The 21,010-nt window shown below is 48.3% G+C and overlaps 1 protein-coding gene across 1 annotated transcript in view; it reads left to right on the top strand.

The window, feature by feature from the left end:
- The first annotated feature begins 1,847 nt into the window (after window positions 1-1,847).
- Window positions 1,848-21,010, top strand: part of IFNGR2 (interferon gamma receptor 2) — a 31,385-nt gene continuing 12,222 nt past the window's right edge. Inside the window, exons 1-3 of the mRNA XM_070366653.1 lie at window positions 1,848-2,080; window positions 11,197-11,329; window positions 18,656-18,864. Coding sequence (XP_070222754.1) covers window positions 2,002-2,080; window positions 11,197-11,329; window positions 18,656-18,864 — 421 coding nt within the window. The 5' untranslated portion in view covers window positions 1,848-2,001. The remainder of the gene's footprint in view (window positions 2,081-11,196; window positions 11,330-18,655; window positions 18,865-21,010) is intronic.

Raw genomic sequence — 21,010 nt, 5'->3', positions numbered from 1 at the left:
GAACCAAAGGACAGTGGTTGCTGGACATCCTTCACAGCCAATTCCAGTGAGACTGGCTTCCTATTCTCTTCAGATTGAGGATTCTGTGGAAATCCCAGTCATCTCTCCAAGACTTCGCAGTCTCTCAGCCAGGAGAAAGAGGAAGCAGAAATACCAGTCCCTGAGAGAAATTGTCTTTGGCGAGCTGCCTTGATGTCGGGGGTGGGGGGGATAGTTACTTGCTTTGGGGATAGTACATGCCTGGGGTGTCAGCAGAAGGTCCACCCAAGCAGCGAACTGGGTAGGGCTCCTTTTAGTACTTTGCCAGGAACTGTAAGGAAAACATAAACCCTCTACATTTTAGCAGAGAAAAGCCCTGGAAGGAGATTGTCAGGGGGTTTCCAAGAACCCTCAAAGACCACAGGCTTCACTGTCGCTGCCCCTGAGCATTCCACATCAAGGAAGACCACCAGCCTTCCCTGGCCTGGGCTGAGGCACAAACACATGTGTCCTTTTCTTTAACTTGATTTTTTTTTCCTGATTATAAAAGGAAAATATGCCCATTGGGGGAAAAAGAAAAAAGCCTAAGGAAAAAAAAAAAAGAAGAAGAAGAAAGTAAAGAAACCCTGTTATCATTCTGTAATCCCACACCCTATTTCAGGCCAGTGTTTTGGCGTATTTCCCCCAGCCATTCTCAACGCGTCATTTTTGCAAGGATTCTGCTGTTTTCACTTAACATTTAAACCATGTCTTTGTCTTGGAAAAACTCACTCTAAGCATCATTCAAACACTGCTAGATATCTCAGCACCTCTGTTTACAAGAGTGGCCAATTTCAAAAGAGTTCTCCGTTTTGTCCAAAAGCAAAGCTTGACTGACTTACGGAATAGTGCGCTGCCAAGCCACCCACAGGATGTCCAGCACGATCCGAGGGGGCTCGTGATCCCTTTCCTTGGTCCCGCCCGCCCCCATCCGCACCCCCACCCCAGCCTCCCCCCAACCTCCCCTTTATGCCTCCTTCCTTTCCTGCTGAACTTGGTTTATGGCTCATATTGAGAGAACAGAATGGACTCAAATCCTTGCTGGCATCCAACGGATAAAAGCCAACTCAGACTCCCACCCCCGCACCCCCAGCTCCCGGGGTCACTTCCTCATAGACTTCTTCACGGCCTGCCCCCGGGCCAAAGCCACAGACCATTATGAAATGTGGGCGGGTCCCTCTGCCTCGCCTTGCCGGGCGCCCAGAGCCCCCAAAGCTCCCCTCCTTCAATCAGTCTTTCCAAGGCTCTTTCCAACCCCTATACCCTTCGACCCTACTGTCAAAAAAGGGTTAAAAGCTAAATATGTACTTGAAAGTCTGATAAACAAGCAAAAGCTTCAGCCTAAGGGAGGAACGCTGGAATTGTGCAATCCCAGGAAATCGGGGGGCAGTGGGCGAAGATGGGGGTGGGGTGAGGGTCGAGGGCTCCGCGCGAGGCCCATCCGGGGCTCTGGGTGCCGAGGGGTCTTTCCCGAAGGATCGCGAGCCGCAACCCGTCGTCCCCAGCACAGAAGGCGGCGGGTGGCAGGGTTCCCTCTTCCCCCGGCTCCTCTGAGCCAAGGTCGGGGCCAGCCGGCTCTGCGCTTGCTGGGTGACGCCAGCCCCTCAGGGAGACCCCGGCTCGCGCAGAGCCGCGCGGGGCGCTCGGGCCGCGGAGAGCCCGGGGACCCCTGGGGCCGCGGTTCCCGGGAGCGCCGGCGCGGGTAGGGGGCGCCAGGAAAGTCCCGGCGGCGGGCGGGGTGCAGGGGCGGGGCACGCTCCAGGAGGGCCGGGCCCGGGCGCGGCGGCCGCGCGGGGCGCTCGTCCGCCCCGGGACGCGCTGCCGCCGCTGCAGCCGGCGGGGCTCGGGAAGAGGCGGGCCCCGCGCGCGCCCTGCGGTCGCCATGGCCGCCGAGGCGGCGAAGTGAGCGGCTCGGCGACCCCGCGCCGGGGCCGGGCTGCGCCCCCAGCGCCGCGGAGCGTGCGGCGCCCGGAGCCCTGGGCCATGCGGCCGCCGCCGCCGACACTGCTGCCGCCGCTGCTTCTGATGCTCAGCGGCTTTGGCGCTGCGGCGCCCCCCGCAGGTAAGCGGGGCCGGAGTGACCCCGAGGCCTGCCGGAGGCGGCGTCTCGCGAGTGGGAGTCCGCGGGGAGCCCGCAGTAGGTGGGAATCCACGGGAACCCCCATTGATTGGGGGGGCAGTAAACAGGGGTGTCCCGTGCGGGTGGGGTCCGCGGGGAGCCAGGATCAGTGGAAGGGGTTCAGGGCTGCCCCGATCGGGTGGGCTCCGCGGGGCGTGGGAGCCCGAAGCGGGTGTGGGATGGTCGCGGGGGGTGGTGGGGGGGGTGGATTCCAGGCAGTCTCGGGCCGCGAGCTGGAGCGGCGGGAGGAGCCCCGGGCCGCGCTGCCCCTGCACGAGTCTGGACAGTCTGTAGCTCCTTCTCTTAAGAGAGAAGCCCCCAAAGCTAGCGCGGCTCGACTCTGAATGTCTCCAAATGAGCAGAGGAAAAACCAGATTCAGGGCTCGAGAAGAGGCTGCTTCCGCCGGCCACAGATTCCTCTTCCCGACCGCCTGAATGTAGCGCTGCCTGGCCTCTCCTCCCTGGGGTGGGGCGCAGCCAGAACCAGGTCCAGGCCTGCTTTCCTCGCAGTTCCGTGCCAGGGAGGCCTGCCACCGGCGGGGACCTCTGTCCTGGGGATCGTGACTGTACCTCAATCTTAACTGAGGCCGGGTGTGTCTGATTAGCGGGTGTGAAGTCCAGGTGGTCATTCCCCCGGGGTCGGATAGACTGGCCGGCGGAGGAGGGGGAGTGGGGCGGCGGCGCAAAACCCAGAAATGTTGCCCTGCGGTGGGCAGCGGGTCAGCTGAGCCAGAATTTTAATCCTAGCGCTGTTCCCATCTGGACTGCCCCACCTAAGCTCAGCCTCCTGTTTACCTCTGACACTAACTGACCATACCTATGAGCCAGGGACAAACTACCAAGAGAGAGACACACAGAGAGAGAGAGAGAGAGACAGAGAGAAAGGAAAAAGGTGGTTGAGAACATTCTCTCTGTGCATCACTCTGTGTTTGTGTTTTGCTGGCTTATTTCTCATGAAGTGACTGATATCATAGTTTGAGTAACACTTTAAAAGTCTCAAGAATTTAGAAGTTTCCTCCCCCTTGGATTCTCAAGCTGTTGTTTGGGCTTGTTTCTTTTTATCAGCATCCCTTGCAACGCCATTAAACTCCATAGGTCCTGGATAAGGGAAGCATTGCATCAGAGAGAGTGTGTGTATGTGTGAGTGTATGTGTGTGTGAGAGGGGAGTGAGAGAGAGAGAGAGAGTGTGTGTGTGTGTGTGTGTGTGTGTGTGTGTGTCCCACGCTCCCTGATGTCCGACTCTTACCCACCCTTTGGACTGCATTGTCTCCTGCATTGCAAGCTGATTCCTTACTGCTAAGCCATCTGGGGAGCACTCAGGGAGTGAGTTCAGTTCAGTTCAGTCGCTCAGTCGTCCCTGACTCTTTGCGACCCCATGGACTACTGCACATCAGGCCTCCCGGAGTTTACTCAAACTCGTGTCCACTGAGTTGGTGATGCCGTCCAACCATCTCGTCCTCTGTCATCCCCTTGTGTGCTCCTAGTTAAATGGCTGTTTCCTCCTGGGAGCTGGACAGATGGGTTTGTATCTTAACTCTGCTCCTCAAGCTTCGAGTCTTGAACAACCTACATTTGCTCCTTCCCTGGGCTTCCTTCAGATGAGATTTGTGCTTAGCCACTCAGTCGTGTCTGACACTTTGTGACCCCATGGACTGCCAGGCTCTTCTGTCCATGGAACCCTCCAGGCAAGAACACTGCAGTGGGTAGCCATTCTCTCCTCCAGAGGATCTTCCCAACCCAGGGACTGAGCCCAGGTCTCATGTCTCCTGCATTGCAGGCAGATTCTTTACTACTCAGGTGAGAAGGGAAAGGGAAAGCTCAGGGAAGCCCTCAGATGAGATTCGGGTGTTGGTAATTTTCCAAGGTGGTCCTCTATACATGGGCTGCTCCTGACTAGTCTGTGAATTGTTTGTGATTTGTCTGCTGTGGTCCAGAGGTTGATAGAAGTATTTAGTACTTAAGGCCACAAAATTCTCTTACCGTAACTTGCTGACTTGAACATCCAAAGCTTCTCAGAGCTTAGAGACCACTGAGAAAAATAGTAAATCCCCAACCATAGGAAAAACCATAGCAAATTAATGTATATTAAGGAACTCCTGTTTGTCCGTAACCTCAACAGTGGAAAGTAATACGTAATAGGAATGTTTGGGGGCAAACTCTATAAATGACCATAGTGGCCACCATTTATTGGGCTACTCTTTTAACGTGGACAGGCTGTTAAGCCATTCTTTTGAAGTAGATAATAACCCCATTTTGCTCCCTAGGAAATCAAACCATTCTTTTTAGGAAGAGACAAATGGTCTAGGTAGATAAGCTGATATCCAGTATTTACGGACAAGACCAACTTCCTGGTTATGGGTGAGAATTCAGGGAGTTTTTTGTTTTTTACTTCTCCTCACCTGCAAGGTATTAATTGGAGATGGGATCACTGATGTTCATCATAATGACCCATCCATGGAAGGATCCTGAAGGGTCTTCTTTTTTGTTGTTGCATGTTTTTTATTGGAGGATAATTGCTTCACAATGTTGTGCTGGTTTCTGCCATACGACAGCAACACGAGTCAGTCACCCTTCAGGGGGAGGGGGTTTCAGGAGGGAAGGGGTCTTCGATTGTGAAGATTAAATGATTAATTCTGATGTTAGTAGTACTTTATTATCTGTGTGTGATATGTGTTAATCAAACTAGGCTATTAAGACCCAGGAGAGCCTGTTCTTAAAAACGTATAAAATCTCAAACACCTGGATCCAGGGTGGACCGGAGGTAGCCAGTTGGGGCAGAAAGGTGGAACAGGAGGTGTGATTGTACAGTAATTGTATGGAAGATACATTTGGCATCTCCCTAGGTTCTCTCTTCTTACCATTAACAGTGAACCATTGCCCCAAAGACCATGGAGAAGGAAGCAGAGTGGGGCTTTGTGCACCCTTCTTAGGACTGTGAGCTTTATCTTGTAGGAGCTAGGGTGCCATTAAAGGCCTGGTGTCCACCTCCCTGGACTGTGTTAGTTTCCTGTTGTTGCTGTAACAATGACCACCAACTTGGTGCCTTAATATAGCACAAACTTATTTGTGCCTGGTGTCTTTGCTGTGAGTTTCTTTGCCATAGATACCTTTGCCACAAGCATTTTCAACCTCAGACATTTTCAGTGCATGACTAATTGGCATCAGGCAGTTTTGCCATAATAGATAAAATAACTGGCTGACAACTTGGTTTGACAGTTTGGTTTCAAGTGGTTGAAATGTGAAAGCATTTCCTAGTGAAGTTGCTGATGGCTTTATCAAGTTGATGGATGATGATGACTTGGTGTTCTTATTAGGAAACACACTACCCTGGGAGAGAAAGAGGCCGATGGCCTTAATTAAAGGTGCAGAGTTGAACCAATGCTTCCCATAGAACTAAATATTTATCAACAGACATGTGACAATATGCCAGCACACACGGTCCAAAGCTCAGTTACAAATACGTGTCCCAATGTTTAGAAGCTGACACCTTGCTTAACAAAAGAAGAAATGTCAGTGAAAAAGAAAAACCATGAGACAAATCAATACACACACACAAAAAATATGTATATATTATAAGAAACAAAAGAAAAGACTTTGAAGACCAGTACTTCGTAAAGCCCACAGAATAAAATCAGTTGTTTGCACAGTATTGCTGTGAATCTACACACATTTTAAATGTATTCAAATGTTTTTCATTTTGCAATAGTCTTTTAAATTTTGTTGTTTATTTTTCATGTTTCATTATGGCCAATGTTATGTTTCTCTTTTATTTTTCATCATTTTCCTTTTGATAAAATTTACTTTTATCAAAAGAGATTTGTGAAATTTACTTTTACAACTTACATAAGCTAAATTGCCTTACGGCCCGTTAGTTATTCAGTGAAAGTGTCTGCAGTGGAAATGCTTGCGGTAAAGAAGCTTACGGTGAAGATGTGTGGTAGTCACTCAGTCGTGTCCGATTCTTTGCAGCCCCAAGGACTGTGGCCTGCCAGGCTCCTCTGTCCATGGGATTTTCCAAGCAAGAATACTGGAATGGGTTGTCACTTCCTTGATACCTAGAACTGAATTCAGTGTCTTACAGTTCTGGAAGTCGTGGTCAGATGCAGACCGGGCTGAGGCTAAATCAAGGTGTCCTAGGGGTGTGTTCGTTTCTGAGGATTCTAGAGGGAGAATCATTTCCTTGCGTTTTCCAGCTCCTGGAGAAACAGTGGTGACCTGGGTCCACCCAGGTGCTCCAGGATAAGCTGTCTTTAGATCTTCTGTAGGGCCCTAAGTTTCATCTGCAACTCCGATCCCCATGTACCTAATATGTTCATAAGACACAGACGTCTTGGGGGGAGGGCGCTGTTCTGCCTCACGCGGGGTCAGACCATTGACCCAGCAGTCAGCACAGGCTGAGCCCTCTGTTGGTGGTCACTGGAGGCTTGGTCTGGGTAACAGCTTGCAGCTCACCACCTGCAGCCATCCATCAGGACACCCTGAAACTGTTGTTGTTTAGTCGCTAAGTCACGTCTGACTCTCTGCAACCCCATAGACTTGTAGCCCACTGGCTCCTCTGTTCATGGGATTTTCCAGGCAAGCATACTGGAGTGGGTTGCCATTTCCTTCTCCAGGGGATCTTCCCGACCCAGGGACAGAACCCAGGTCTCCCACATTGCGGGCAGATTCTTTACTGTCTGAGCCACCAGGCACATCTTAAAAATCACACTTAGGCAGCAGTGTGTGGTTTGGTGTCTGGTTTGCCTTTCATTTGTGGTCCTGCATTTGCCCCTCACTCACTCCATCTCTAGGAAAGATGGTATCATTTCACTTTTCATGTGGAAATTGATGCTCAGGTGTGTTGTGGCAGGATTCCATGGTTCTTGGTGGCAGGATCAGGATTCCAGCTAAAGCCTTTTGCCCACAAATTCTCTTCTCTTCCCAAAGCCTTTGTTAACACCATTGACTGCAGGTCATATGGCCCTAAATATATGGACCCTTTAGAGCCATCCAGATAAGTCCAGAGTTAGTCAATCTTTAAGGAAATCAACCCCGATTATTCATTGGAAGGACTGATGCTGAAGCTGAAGCCCCAGTACTTTGGCCACCTGATGTGAAGAACCAACTCATCGGAAAAGACCCTGGGAAAGGATTGAGGGCAGGAGGAGAAGGGGGCGACAGAGGATGAGATGGTTGGATGGCATCACCAACTCAATGGATATGAGTTTGAGCAAAGTCCAGGAGATAGTGAAGGACAGAGGAGCCTGGCGGGGTACAGTCAACGGGGTCACAAAGAGTCAGATACTTAGTGAGCGAACAACGGCAAGCAGAATTGTACCCACTTCCTGCCCCAGCCTCTCCGAGACCAGAGAAAAGGCAGGACTTACACATAAAGCAAGAAAGAGAGCTTGAGCTTAGCCTGGATTTCTCCTGGACAAATGCAGAAACTGGCTGCTTAATCCCTGAAGGAGAGACAGCAGGTTACTGGGCTACAGCTCCGTTGTTCCCCAGGCCCCAGGAGCCTGCTTCTCCAGCTCCAGGGGATGGGACAGCCCCAAGTCTGGCAACAGCCAGCCTCCCTGGAGCTCCCGCTCTAGCATCTGAGGAAGAGGAACCGGTCACGCTGTGCTCCTGCAGGTCTCAGCAGCACACATGAAATTAACCCGCTCACTCCTCCTAAGAACCCTTTGAAGTCTGCACAGTGATCATTGCTGTTTCGCAGATGAGACGACCGAGGCACAGAGAGGTGAAACAAGGTTCTGCCAAGAGCAGGAGGTTTCGCACCCGAAGGTCCTGCGAAGAGCATGGGCCTTTGAACCCAGGCAGTCAAATTCTGGTCCTCCTCACCACCCCCCGGGTGTAAACACAGGACCCAGGTGGTGGGAAACCCAGGTGGTGGGAAACCCAGGAGAAAGGAAAGGGGGATTGGGAGGCAGGAAAGTGCTTTGATAGGGTGGCGCTTGAGCAGAGTACTGAAGGGAGTGGGGGAGAAGCGTGGCCCAGGGAGAAAGAAGGCTCCAGAGAAAGGCAGGGCGAAGTGCAAGGGCCTCCCTCCTGCCCCCACCATCCATCCCCTGGGGCGAGGAGGTGGCCAGGGGAGGCCGGGCAGGAACGGGCCTCCCTCCCGAGATGATGCATGCGCGGGGCGGAACTGAGGCTGCTGGTGTGAGTGAGAGGGCAGCCTCTGGTGCTTCAGCGTGAAACCCACAGCCCCGAGACTCGGTTTCTTCTCTGAATGCAGTGAAACAGGGGATGCCAACAAACTCAAATATGAGAGCCAGGCTGCAGGTCCCCTGGCCACACCTCTATTACATGAAAGGTGCAGAAAGCGGAAGGCTCTGATGGAGACTCCTGATATTTACTGAGAAGGCTGTCCTCCGGTCTGCCTGCCTGGCGGGCTGGAAGACATCGGTGGTCCCTAGTGCTCCCCTTCTTAGCGGACTGTCTAGATGGGGGTGGGGAGGGAGGTGGAGAGAGAGGGGATGCCTCCTAAATCCTCCCCAGGGAGGGGGAGGCAGGCAGAATAATGGTCCCTAGAGAGATCCACAGCCCGATCTCCGGAGCCTGTGACCACGTTGCCTTACGTGGCAAAAGGGACTTGGCAGATGTGATTAAATGAGGGTTCCTGAGCTGGGGAGATTTTCCTGGATTATTGGGCTCAGTGGGCCCAGTGCAATCACATGGATCCTTGGAAGCTGGAAGAGGAAGTTGGAACCAAAGAGCTGGCAGCACAAGACAGGCTCAGCCCAGCATTGCTGGAGCAAGAGGCCAGGAGCCAAAGAATGTGAGCAGCTTCTCAGCAAGGAAATAGGCAGGAACTATTTCTCCCCTGGCTTCCAGAAGGAAGGGAGCGTGCCAACACCTTGACCTTGGCCTGTGAGACCTGTTGTCTGACCTGTAGGAACAATAAGAGCATGAATCCGGGTTAAGACACTACATTGGCCTTCCTGGCTGGTCCCGTGCCCAGCCCTAACCAAGCCCTCACCCCCTGAGACCCTGCACAGCATCTCCTGGAAGCAGGACTTCATTTCCTGAGCTCACATTGGGATCCACTGGGCCATAGCAGCCCCAGTGAGCAGGGTGGGCCAGTCTGGAAGAGCAGCCTCCCGCCACGCTGCATCTTTGGGCCGGCTTCCGTCAGGCCTGACATGAGTTGGCTGGAGTGTCAAGGTAGCTGGTTGAATTAAGGTCTGGAAGGAAGGTCAGCCCCAGGCCTTAGCTGTGAAAGTGATGGGCATTCTGTAAGTAAACAGGTGGCCACAGACTCCAGGCCACAACTTCTTTCAGCAGGAGCACGGTGGGCCAGGCTCTCAGCTGGTCTTGGCATCCTTCTTTGAGATGCATTTACTGAAAATGTGTGTTTTGAATTTCCTGCTTGGAACTCTGGAATAGCCTGTTTTTCAGACTTTCCAGCTCTGGGTGTTTCTCATTAATCTTTTGGTCTCAGAGAAAGCCTTATCATCACCATGTGTTTCCTCACGAGAGAAAAGCCTTCCACCCTGGTGGCCTCTAGCCCCGTCCTGTAGGTCACGGGCCATCCCAAGGAGGGGAGATTCTGACGTTGGCAGTGGTTCCCTGCAGAACGTGTTCTTCTGCCATTTGTGGTTCTCAAACGTCTCGACGTGCATGCGAATTAGCTGGGAAGCTTGTTGAAAATGCAGTTCCTGGTCTGGGGTGGGGCATGGGAATCTGTATTTTAGCCTCAGTGATTATGACGTTGGGGGAGTCTTTGAGAAACACATGAAGCCCAGAAGACAAGTCCTCACCCTCCCAGGTGTCTTTGGGATTTGCACATCTGGTTTGGGGTGTGTGTGTACACATTTGTGGAGATTTCCCAAATATTCCTTATATCAAAGTCAGGGTCTCATGCTTGTCCAGTAGCCATCAAGTTAATCTTCTCCAGAACCTTCTCCAGTGTACTATGGTTTATTCCTTATTCCTGAAGAAGAAACCAAGGCCCAAGCTCTTATGTTACCCTCACTTACTACAGGCAGTCTCACCGCTGTGACCTGGGTTCAATTCCTGGTCAGGGAAGCCTTTCTCCTTCCTCTCCCCCTGCCACCTACCAATTCCCCTGTGGGACCATACCAGCCTGTACTTCCCTGTAGCTCAGATGGTAAAGAATCTGCCTGCAGTGCTGGAGACCCAGGTTTGATCCCTGGGTTGGGAAGATCCCCTGGAGAAGGGAATGGCCACCCACTCCAGTATTCTTGTCTAGAGAATCCCATGGACAGAGGAGTCTGGTGGGTTATAGGCCAAGGGGTCACAGAGAGTTGGACATGACTGGGCGACTAACACTACTACTCCTAAAGGTAGACAGGTGTCCTCATTAAGCCTCAGCCAGGACCTGCTCATATGGAACTGGAACCTGCAGGTGGAAAGGCAGCCCCAAGCCCCTTTCCCCACAGACTGTGTCAACTGTGCCATCTTTTGTTGTTCATTCGCTCAGTTATGTCCAACTCTTTGCAACCCCATGGACTGCAGCATACCAGACTTCCCTGTCCTTCACTGTCTCCCAGAGTTTGCTCAAACTCATGTCCATCAAGTCGGTGATGCCATCCAACCATCTCATCCTCTGTCATCCCCTTCTCCTCCTGCCTTCAATCTTTCCCAGCATCAGGGTCTTTTCAAATGAGTCAGCTCTTTGCATCAGGTGGCCAAAGTATTGGAGCTTCAGCTTCAACATCAGTCCTTCCAGTGAATATTCAGGGGTGATTTCCTTTAGGATGGACTGGTTGGATCTCCTTGTAGCCCAAGGGACTCTCAAGAGTCTTCTCCAAAGCCACAGTTCAAAAGCATCAATTATGGGATTAACAAATAGTTAAACCAAGATAAGAAAGTTGAGGGAACCCTTCATGCAATCTCCAGGGAAGAGAGCCAAGGGAACCCCCATATGCCATTTCTAGGGTGAAGGGCTGTCTTTAGTCAAAGGCTAAAGGCGTAGGGGATGTGGGGAGAATGGGTAATATCAAAACCCCAGCCGCATGAATTACATATTTTTGTAATCGACTTTTCTCCTCTTGACCCTCCCTGTCTCTCCCTCATCTCCCTCCTTCTCTTATTCTCTGTCCCTTTCAAGACTCCCTGGCCCAGCTGCCTGCTCCTGGAAACCTGAAGGTTCACCTGTACAACGCCCAGCAGGCGCTGAGCTGGGAGCCGGTGTCCCTGGACAGCGACCCGAGGCCGGTGGTCTACCAGGTGCAGTATAAATAGTAAGCAATGTTTCTGTTGGCCTTCTTCCTGGGAGCTGGGAGTGGAATTGTTACAGAACCTGGGGCCAGCTGCCTGTTCTTGCTCCTTGGCAGCACTGTAAGCAAAGTCGTCACAAGCAGATAGTCCTCTCGGACTTTTTATTTTTTGGCCACACCCTGTGCAGCATGTGAGAACTTAGTTCCCTGCTCAGGGATCAAACCTACACCCGCTGGATTGGAAGCCCAGAATCTTAACCACTGGACCACCAGGGACGTCCCTCTCTTGTACTTCTTAAATCTCCAAGGATGGAGATTTCACAACTTCCCCTCCAACCCCTCCACTCATCCGGAAGGCTGAAAGGATATTGACCCTCAGGGAGCTCAGCTGTCTCACCACAGGACAGCTTAGTTGTGTGGAAGTTGATTCATCAGTTTAAGGCGGAGATTGTATGAAAGAGCTTCCTGTCTGGAAAGGGCCAGAGGTATCTTTTGGTCTTCATCGTCTTCAGGTTTCAAAATCTGGATTATTTAGCCTTCTGGCCCGAATTTGGCCTAATAAGAAAGCTGTTCAATTAATGAACAATTAATTCCCAGTTTCTAAGCTGGTGATCCATTTTGCATTTTATTCTGGCCCCTCATTCTCTCCCTCACCTCCTGTTCAAGCCTTCCTACAGTTGGCCATCACTTGATTTACAATGTAGACACACAGAGGAAGGAGAAAGGCAAAATCCAAGCCGTCGTTTACCTTGGTAGATGCATTAAGTGAAGACCAAGTTAAAATTATTGTGAGACTTCCCTTGTGGTCCAGCGTTTAGGACTGCATGCTTCTAATACTCGGGGCAGAGATTTGATCCCTGGTCAGGGAACCAAAATCCCACATGCCCTGAGGTGCAGCCGAAACAAACAAACAAAAATTATTGGCTAAGTCATTTTTAGATTACTAAATAAACAAAAGTTTTAACAGTGGGAATGCCTAGTGCTGGTGAGAATGTGGCTGGTGGACACACGCTGAATCAGAATCAGTTGTGAGCACAGCCCTCTTGAAAAGTCAGTTCTCTTCATTTAGAATCGTGGGAATGTCCATACTACTTTTTTTATTCCAGGCAGACAATACAACCTTCTGTATCAAAAAAAAAAGAAACCAAACAAACTTACACTCATGAAGATATACATTCAAGTGTCTATTCATGTCCATTGGCTAGAAGTTGACGAATTGTGTCAAGTTAACTTGTGAATGAGCCCTTAGGGACCACTGAAAAGGGTAATTATGTGTCATATGACAGCAGGTGCAGCTGTATCCAATTTGGAATGAATCTGTGGTCAGAACAGGTAGGGCATGTGGAAAAATTACAAGTGGTTAATTTGTTAGAGGAGGAGGTTTCCAGAGGACTTCTTTTTTATCTTTAACTGTTCAGTGTAACAATATTTGCTTAAAAAAATGATGGCCTTCCCAGGTGTCACTAGTGGTAAACAGTCTGCCTATCAGAACAGATGCAAGACACACCCTGGGTTGGGAAGATCCCCGGGGTAGGAAATGGCACCCAGCTCCAATATTCTTGCCTGGAAAATTCCATGGCCAGAGGAGCCTGGCAGGCTACTGTCCATGGGACCACAAAGGGTCAGACATGACTGAGCACATTGTAAAAATTAATTCTAAACTGAGATTTGAGGCCTATCTCTGGATTGCATTTATCTATGTCTATTTTTTAGAGAGATTTTTAAGGTGGTTTTAGTATTCTAAAATCTTTATTAAATTTGTTGTAATATTGCTTCTGTTTTACGTTTTGGGTTTTTGGCCTCAAGGCATTGGGGATCTTAGCTCCCAGACTGGGGATCAAACCCACCTCCCCTGCACTGGAAGGCAAAGTCCCAACCACTGGACCGCCAGGGAAATCCCTATCTACTTCTTAAGTGATGGTAAATTTCAAACATGATCATCTGTAATAAACAGACCTGTCCGTGAGGACCAGATACATCATTTTGTGTGCAGTACCAAATGAAAACGTGGGGCTCCTGGTTCAAAAACTTTGGGGAGTTCAGGATGGCAACAGCAGAGCTTGAAGTCAGGAACCCTCTTAGGAGTACAGCTCTGTGCCACTGCACCGGCCACCTGCTTAGAGCTGGCCCCGCTCAACCTTCAGTGAACACAGTCTCCTAGAGCGCTGCCCGAAGGTTGCAGTAAGAGGAAGTCACAGCTGATCTACCCACTAGCACTTGTCAGCCTTGATTGGGGAAGTACATTTATGAGTTGACAGAGGGCCTCTGGACACTAGAAGGATTTGTTAAAGCCTTTGACGGTTTCACATCACAGACTAACCTGTTTCACTCTGTTTTCTATTGGGAAAGCATTTTGTAAGATATTTTTTTCAGGTTAGGGGCTGGTTTTGGTAAAGGAAACAGAGTTGAATGTGAATGTTCCTGTTTAGGGTTCTAGTGGTAAAGAACCCGCCCTCCAGTGCAGGAAACATAAGAGATTTGGCTTTGATCCCTGGGTCAGGAAGATTCCCCTAGAGGAGGAAATGGTAACCCACTCCAGTATTCTTTTCTGGAGAATCCCACAGACAGAGGAACCTGGCGGGCTGTAGTCCATGGTGTCACAGAGTCGGACACGACGAGCGACAGCATGCACACGCATTCACGCATCATCCCTGTTTGGAAAAGCTGAGGGCTCATGAAAACTCAAACAGAGGCAAATTTTTATGTTTTCTTTTCAAATTACAGACTTGATTGTGGAAGAGGGCCTTTGATTTTTTTTGCTGGTCTGTTTTTAGATACTTTCACAAGTTTAGGACCTTTTAGTTACATGAAGTAATTTAATTATGAGGCTCATGGAACTTTAAATTTTCCATTCTGTTTCTCTCCAGGAAACATCACTGTAACTTTAAATGAATGTGCCTTCATTTTTTGACAGTCATGCCAGCAAAGCCAAAATTACATAGAACACATTGTGCGAAAATTTTAAGTTTAAATCTGAGGTGGCAGATCCTCTGGCCTAGAGTCTGTTTGGCCCACAATGGTTTTTTGTTGTTGTTGCTGTTGTTGTTTTCCTAACTAGTGTTAACATTTACAAATCTGGAAATTTCACTTTAAAAAAAGAACCGAATTTCTGTTTTTTCTTGAAAATAAAGGCAGGCAGAGAGCCGGGCCCTTTCTAGGTCACACCCCACCTGGCCTCTTGCCACGCCAGGGCCTGCCCACCCCAGTCTTCCCAACCCCTTTTTTCTTAACTTCACTTTTTTCTCTTAACTTCACGTTTTTCTAATTTTAATAGCAAAGCACCTTCTTTATAGAAAATCTGGAAAACCCAGAAAAGTAAAAAGTACAAAATTAAAGCAACCTGGGGTCCAAGACAAATCACTATTCTTGTTTTAGTGTATTTCTCTCTAGATGTTTTTTCTAAATACATGGACTTGTTTGCAAATATGCCAGCATCTGTGTGAGACTGAAACAAGACTAGAGTCACACCTCTGGGTCCTGCTTCCTTTTTTTTTCCCCTTTTAACTTAATGTAGTTAAGCTTGTGAATATTTTTTCCTACAGTTATTTCAGTGTGAACATTTTTATTCTATGTTTTGTTATATGATGTATCACTCATGATTTTTTTTTTTTTACTTTTCCCCACCCACGAGTGGTGTAGTTGACAGTTTGTGACTATTAAAAGTAATGTCCTCAAATCGATGACTGTTTTCATCCATTTCTGGAAGAGGACTTGCTGGGTTCACAGAGGACAGACTTACTTAATCATTTCTGGAAATGATGTAACAGAAGGTGAACAGGGAAATCATTGGTTGCTCAGGTTGTTAATAAATATTTTTAGATGGTGCTTAGTAGGCACCGCTGCCTTTTCATTTGAAAAGACCCTGATGCTGGGAAAGATTGAAGGCAGGAGGAGAAGGGGATGACAGAGGATGAGATGGTTGGATGGCATCAGTGACTCCATGAGTTTGAGTAAGCTCCAGGAGTTGGTGATGGACAGGGAAGCCTGGTGTGCTGCAGTCCATGGGGTCGCAAAGAGTCGGACATGACTGAGCAACTGAACTGAACTGAGTAGAAACCCCAGGCCCTGGTCCAGGCATTTTCCTCTTGTCCACGAGATCAACCTTCAAGACAATCCTAAGAATCAGATGCTCTAGCGCATCCCCATCTTATAGATCAAGAGACTGAGGAACAGAGAAGTGAAGTAACTGGGTTTGAACCTGGGTATTCTGGCTCTAGAGTCCATGTGTTTAATCACGAGGCTGTGCTCCCTCTCATGATTGAGGTTGCTTTCAAAATTAGACAAATTGGGGGACAGAGGCTGTCCATATGAACACATTGCCAGGAGCCAGGACCGCTTGCTGGGTATTGCTCAGACTGGCTGATTCATCATAGGCTGGGGCAAGAGGCTGGGGCTCCAGGCCTGGGCGGTGTCATGCCATGAGGCTGTGTTCATTGCATTATCCATTTAAATGGGGCCCACAGCAATTTATTTTTACCCTTTACAAATAGATGGGGAGCCAAACAGTGTCAGCTGTCATTTAAATTTGGATGGTTTGTGCCGTTTTAAACCCCGTTCTTAAGAAACACTTTAAAAAAGTAGTTCTGAATGTACAGAAATAACATACAGAAATGCAACAGATTTCTGTGTATTAATTTTGTAACCTGCAACTTTACCAAGTTCATTTATGAGCTCTAGTAGTTTTCTGGTAGCATCTTTAGGATTTTCTGTGTGTAATGTCGTGTCATCTGCAGCAGTGACAGTTTAACCTATTCTTTTCCAATCTGGATTCCTTTTATCTCTTTTTCTTCTCTGATTGCTGTAGCTAGGACTTCCATAACTGTGTTTAAAAAGTGCCGAGAGTGGACATCCTTGTCCTGTGCCTGATCTTAGAGGAAATGCTTTCAGCTTTTCACCACTGACTGTGATGTTAGCTGTAGGTTTGTCATAAATGGCCTATGTTGTGTTGCCATGTGTTCCCTCTATGCCCACTTTCTGGAGAGTTTTTTTATCATAAATGGCTGTTAAATTTTGTCAAAAGCTTTTTCTTCATCTGTTGAGATGATGGTATGGTTTTTGTTCTTCAGTTTGTTGATGTGGCATATCACTGATTAATTTGTGAATATTGGAAAAAATCCTTGCATCCTTGGGATAAATCCAAAACGGACAAGTTTGGAGGAGAGGGGAGGAGGTGGAACATGGTAGGTCAGTTCCCCGGCTAATCCCAGAGGGGGCCTTTTGCCCCAGTTCAACAGCTGGAATTGGCAGGGAGAAGGTGAGAGTACCTTCAGGTATCTGTGTAACTTTAAAAAAAAAATCACCCACCTGCTTCTGTAGCACAGCCCCCAGTCTGAGAGGGGGCGCCTGTGGTTTGTGATCCCCTTCCCAATTAGGTCCCAGGACTCCAAGGTACAGTGGTGTGTGAGTCTGGTGGGCATCTTCGGTGGAAGCCTTGGCCACATGTATTGATATCACTTTCATCGGGTTACCTGCCACTTTAGCAGAAGCTGAGTCTCCAGACTGGGTCAGAGAGACCCTTAGAAGCCCACGTGGTGTGGGAGAGCTGGCGGCTGTGACCCCAGCCTCATCTCTCCTGTCTCCCCTGGCCCTGCTTTCCAGGCCAGAGTTGCTGTCCAGGGCACAGCCTGTCTCTCAAGGGGACACTGCCTGCTGCCCCCACTGAGGCTTCTGGAGTCACCCCTCTGCCTTTTCTCAAGTCTGTCACCTTAGGACAGAGCTCAGAGTCGGGATTAGTAATAGAATCCCGCATGGGCATGTGGTATCGGAACAGGGGGTACATTCTCAGTTACAAGGATGCATGGCCTTACAGGCAGCAAGGTTTCCTTGTGGGCAGGACTCTATTTTTTACAAATGGTTTATTCTTTCCTGGTTGCACTGGGTCTTCGTTGTTGTACAGGCTTTCTCCATTTGCAACGAGCGGTGGGCTGCTCTTCATTGCATCGTGTGGGCTTCTCACTGTGCTTGCTTATCTTGTTGGAGACCACGGACTGTAGGCTTGCAACTTAAGGCGTTGCAGCCCGTGGGCTTGGTAGTTGAGGCTGGCGGGCTCCAGAGTACAGGCTCAGTAGCCTGTGGCACACACAGGCTTAGTTGCTCCGCAGCATGTGAAATCTCCCCAGACCAGGGATCGAACCCTTGTCCCCTGCACTGGCAGGGAGATTCCTATCCACTGTACCACCAGGGAAGTCCATGACTCTTTTTAAATGGGCAACTATGGGGTGAAAACAAAGCTCTACACCAGTGAGAAACTGGGGTGTGGTTGCATGAACACAGTATCGGTTCTAAGACATAGGCTACAGAGGCTGAGTTTGAAGCATTAACATTGGCTGTGGAACAAAATGGGAGAAAATATTTGCAAACCATATATCTAATAAGGGACTTGTATCCAGAATATATCATATAAAAGAACTCTTACAACTCAGCAATTAAAAGGCAAATAGCCAAATCAAAATAGAGACACAGGATTTGAGTAGACGGTTTTCCAAAGAAGATATGCAAATAGCCAGTAAGTACATGAAAAGATACCCAACATCATTAGTCACCAGAGAAAATACAGACACTTGAATGGCTTCAATAAAAAGGTCATAATAACAAGCCTTGGTGAGGATGTGGAGAAAACGGAACCCTCATACATTGTGGCCGGGAACATAAGATGATGCAGCTGCTTTGGAAAACAGTTAAAAAGAGAGTAACTATATGACCTGGTAAGTTCATTTCTGGGTATACACCCCAGAGAACTGGAAACATAATTTCACACAAAAATTTGTATGTGAATATTCTTAGCATTATTCACAGTAGCCAAAAAGTGAATAAGCCAAAAGACAAATAGCCAAAAGACAGCCCACCTGTCCGTCAGAACATGAATGGATAAACATGCAACCGGACGTTAATTTGGCCATAAGAGGGGATAAAGTACTGATACGTGCTACAACATGTATCACACTTGAAAACATACTAAGTAAAACAGGCTAAGTGAAAGGCACTAATCACAAAAGACCACATCAGTTATGATCCCATTTCTATGAAGTGCCAGAACAAGCAAATCCTTAGAGATAGGAAATAGATCGGTGGTAGCCTAGGGCTTAGGGATTGGGGAGGTCGAGAGTGATGCTCTAAGCATGGGGGTTGTTTGGGGGATGATGAAAATATTCTAAAACGGGTATGGGGAGGGTTGCACCACCCTGCGCATATACTGAAAGCCATTGAACTGTCCCCTTAAGTGAGAGCAGTGTGTGATATGTGAGGAATATCTCAATGAAAAAATTTTTTTAAAAACTCAACCCTGGGGGAACTGTGATATGTGATCAAAGAGAGATTTCTGCTAAGTGAAATCCTTTTTTCTGTTTGCAGCAGCACCAGTAGTAACTGGTATGATGTCAACAAAGAAGATAGCAAGGTGGATTGTACGAACCTCACCAGGACAGAGTGTGACTTTACCGCAAACAGCCTCTCGGAGGGGTTCCCACGGCGTTTCAACATCTCTTTACGTGTTCGAGCTAAGCTCGGGGGCCTCGTTTCTGCCTGGGCAACAGCACCTTGGTTCGAACACTATCGGAATGGTAAGGGGACTTGGGTACAAATTCCTTTAACGTTTGCACTTTGCTCTTTGCTAAGCGGTACTGACTCCATGCGCCTAAGTCCTGCCTCTCAGCCTAAATAACCAGCACCCAGATGGGTGTGATGGTCAAACCAGAGTACTGTCCACAGAGGCTGGGGCTAGGGGAGGGTGATTTGCTACACTAGGGAGTTGCCAAACCACAGCCTGCAGGTCAAATCCGGCCATCGACCTGTTTTTGTACATAAAGTTTTATCAGAACTGTGATGTGTGTGTACACGCATCACATAATAGATATTATCATACATAATAGAATATTACTCAGCCATTAAAAAAGAATGGAATAATGCCATTTGCAACAGTGTGGGTGGACCTGGAGATTGTCACACTAAATGAAGTAAGCCAGACAGTGAAAGATAGATATTATATGATATTACTTACATGGGGAATTTAAATCTATAATACAAATGAACTTATAAAACAAACAGATTCACAGATATCGAAAACAAATTTAAGGTTACCAAAGTAGAGAAAGGGGAGAGAGAAATTAGGAGTGTGGGATTAACAGATACATACTACTATATATAAAATAGATAAGTAGCAAGGACCTACTCTGTAGCATAGGGGACTTAAAATAACCTATAATGGAAAAGAATTTGAAAAAGAATGTATATACGAAAAAAAAAAAAAGAATGTATATAGGGGTTTCCCAGGTGGCGCTAGTGGTAAAGAACCCACCTGATACTGCAGGAGACATAAGAGACACAGGTTCGATCCCTGAGTTGGGAAGATCCCCTAGAGGAGGGCACGGCAACCCACTCCAGTATTCTGGCCTGGAGAACCCCACAGACAGAGGAGCCTGGCGGGCTACGGTCCATGGGGTCACACAGAGTCAGACACGAATGAAATAACTTAGCACCATGCACGCGAAGGTATATACACACACACACACACACACACACACCTGAATCTAACACAGTATTGTAAATCAACTATTCTTCAATTTAAAAAGTTTTATCAGAACACAGTTTCCCCATCTATTGATGGACTGCCCAGTGCTGCTCCCATGCTGCAACAGGCCAGCTGAGCAGTTATGTTGGGGGCTGTCTGACCTGTCAGAGCCTAAATTCACCCTGGCACTTGACTGAGAAAGTTGGCCAACCTCTCTGCTGAGTGTGATACTATTAATAGTGTATTGGCTTCACTGGTCACCATCATCTGGCACAACTTCTTTTATGTTCAGGAAAGCTCTTAATTCAGCCTTGACTGGTACCTGTCGCATAGCAGAAAATATCTGTGGAATGACTGCATGAACAGATGTCCTCCCGGATATTGGAAGGGAGCATCAGAGTCATCAAACACTAGTTCATAGACTTGTTCCTTTTGCTGTTGTTCAGTCACTGAGTCGTGTCCGACTCCTTGCAACCCCATAAACCACAACACACCAGGCTTCCCTGTCCTTCCCCATCTCCTGGAGTTGGCTCAAACTCATCTCTTTTGAGTCGGTGATGCCATCCAACCATCTTAGCCTCTGTTGTCCCCTTCTCCTCCTGCCCTCAATCTTTCTAGCATCAGGGTCTTTTCTAATGAGTTGGCTCTTGGCATCAGGTTTAACGATTCATTTTTTACATGGTCAGCTATGCCTGATGATTCTCCCATGTCTACACAGATGCAAAGTATGGAACTTCTTAGGATCTTTATTCAAGCTCAACAGAAGTATAAGACAGTTGAGGAAATGTGATTGCTGTCTAGATATTTGATGACTTGCTAAGCAATTGTTGTTCACATACTGTAGATGTTATAATGGTATTTTGTTTATTTTTTAAAGGGAGGGGTCTGGTCTTTTCAAGATACATATCTTATAGATGCAGCGATGTAATGCCTGAGATTTGTTCCAAACCATCCGGAGAGTGGGAGGGTCAAGGTGGTCCTTACAAGGTGAAGGAGAAACAAAACTTCCTGGACCAAGACAGTTGATGTACAATGGGGTGACTAGTACATGCTCTTTGGCTACAGTCTTCTCTACTTGCTATGTGTTTGAAATTTCCTGTAATAAGAAGCTAAGGGGGGAAAAAAATCAGTATTTGCTAGCAGTTTGAGGATGGGACGAGAAGGCAGGGTGGTCCCTGCCAGCTGGTCATCTACTGGGG

Source organism: Bos mutus, chromosome 1, assembly GCF_027580195.1.
Source record: "Bos mutus isolate GX-2022 chromosome 1, NWIPB_WYAK_1.1, whole genome shotgun sequence".
Classification (NCBI taxonomy): domain Eukaryota; kingdom Metazoa; phylum Chordata; class Mammalia; order Artiodactyla; family Bovidae; genus Bos; species Bos mutus.
This window is presented reverse-complemented; position numbering and strand designations above follow the sequence as displayed.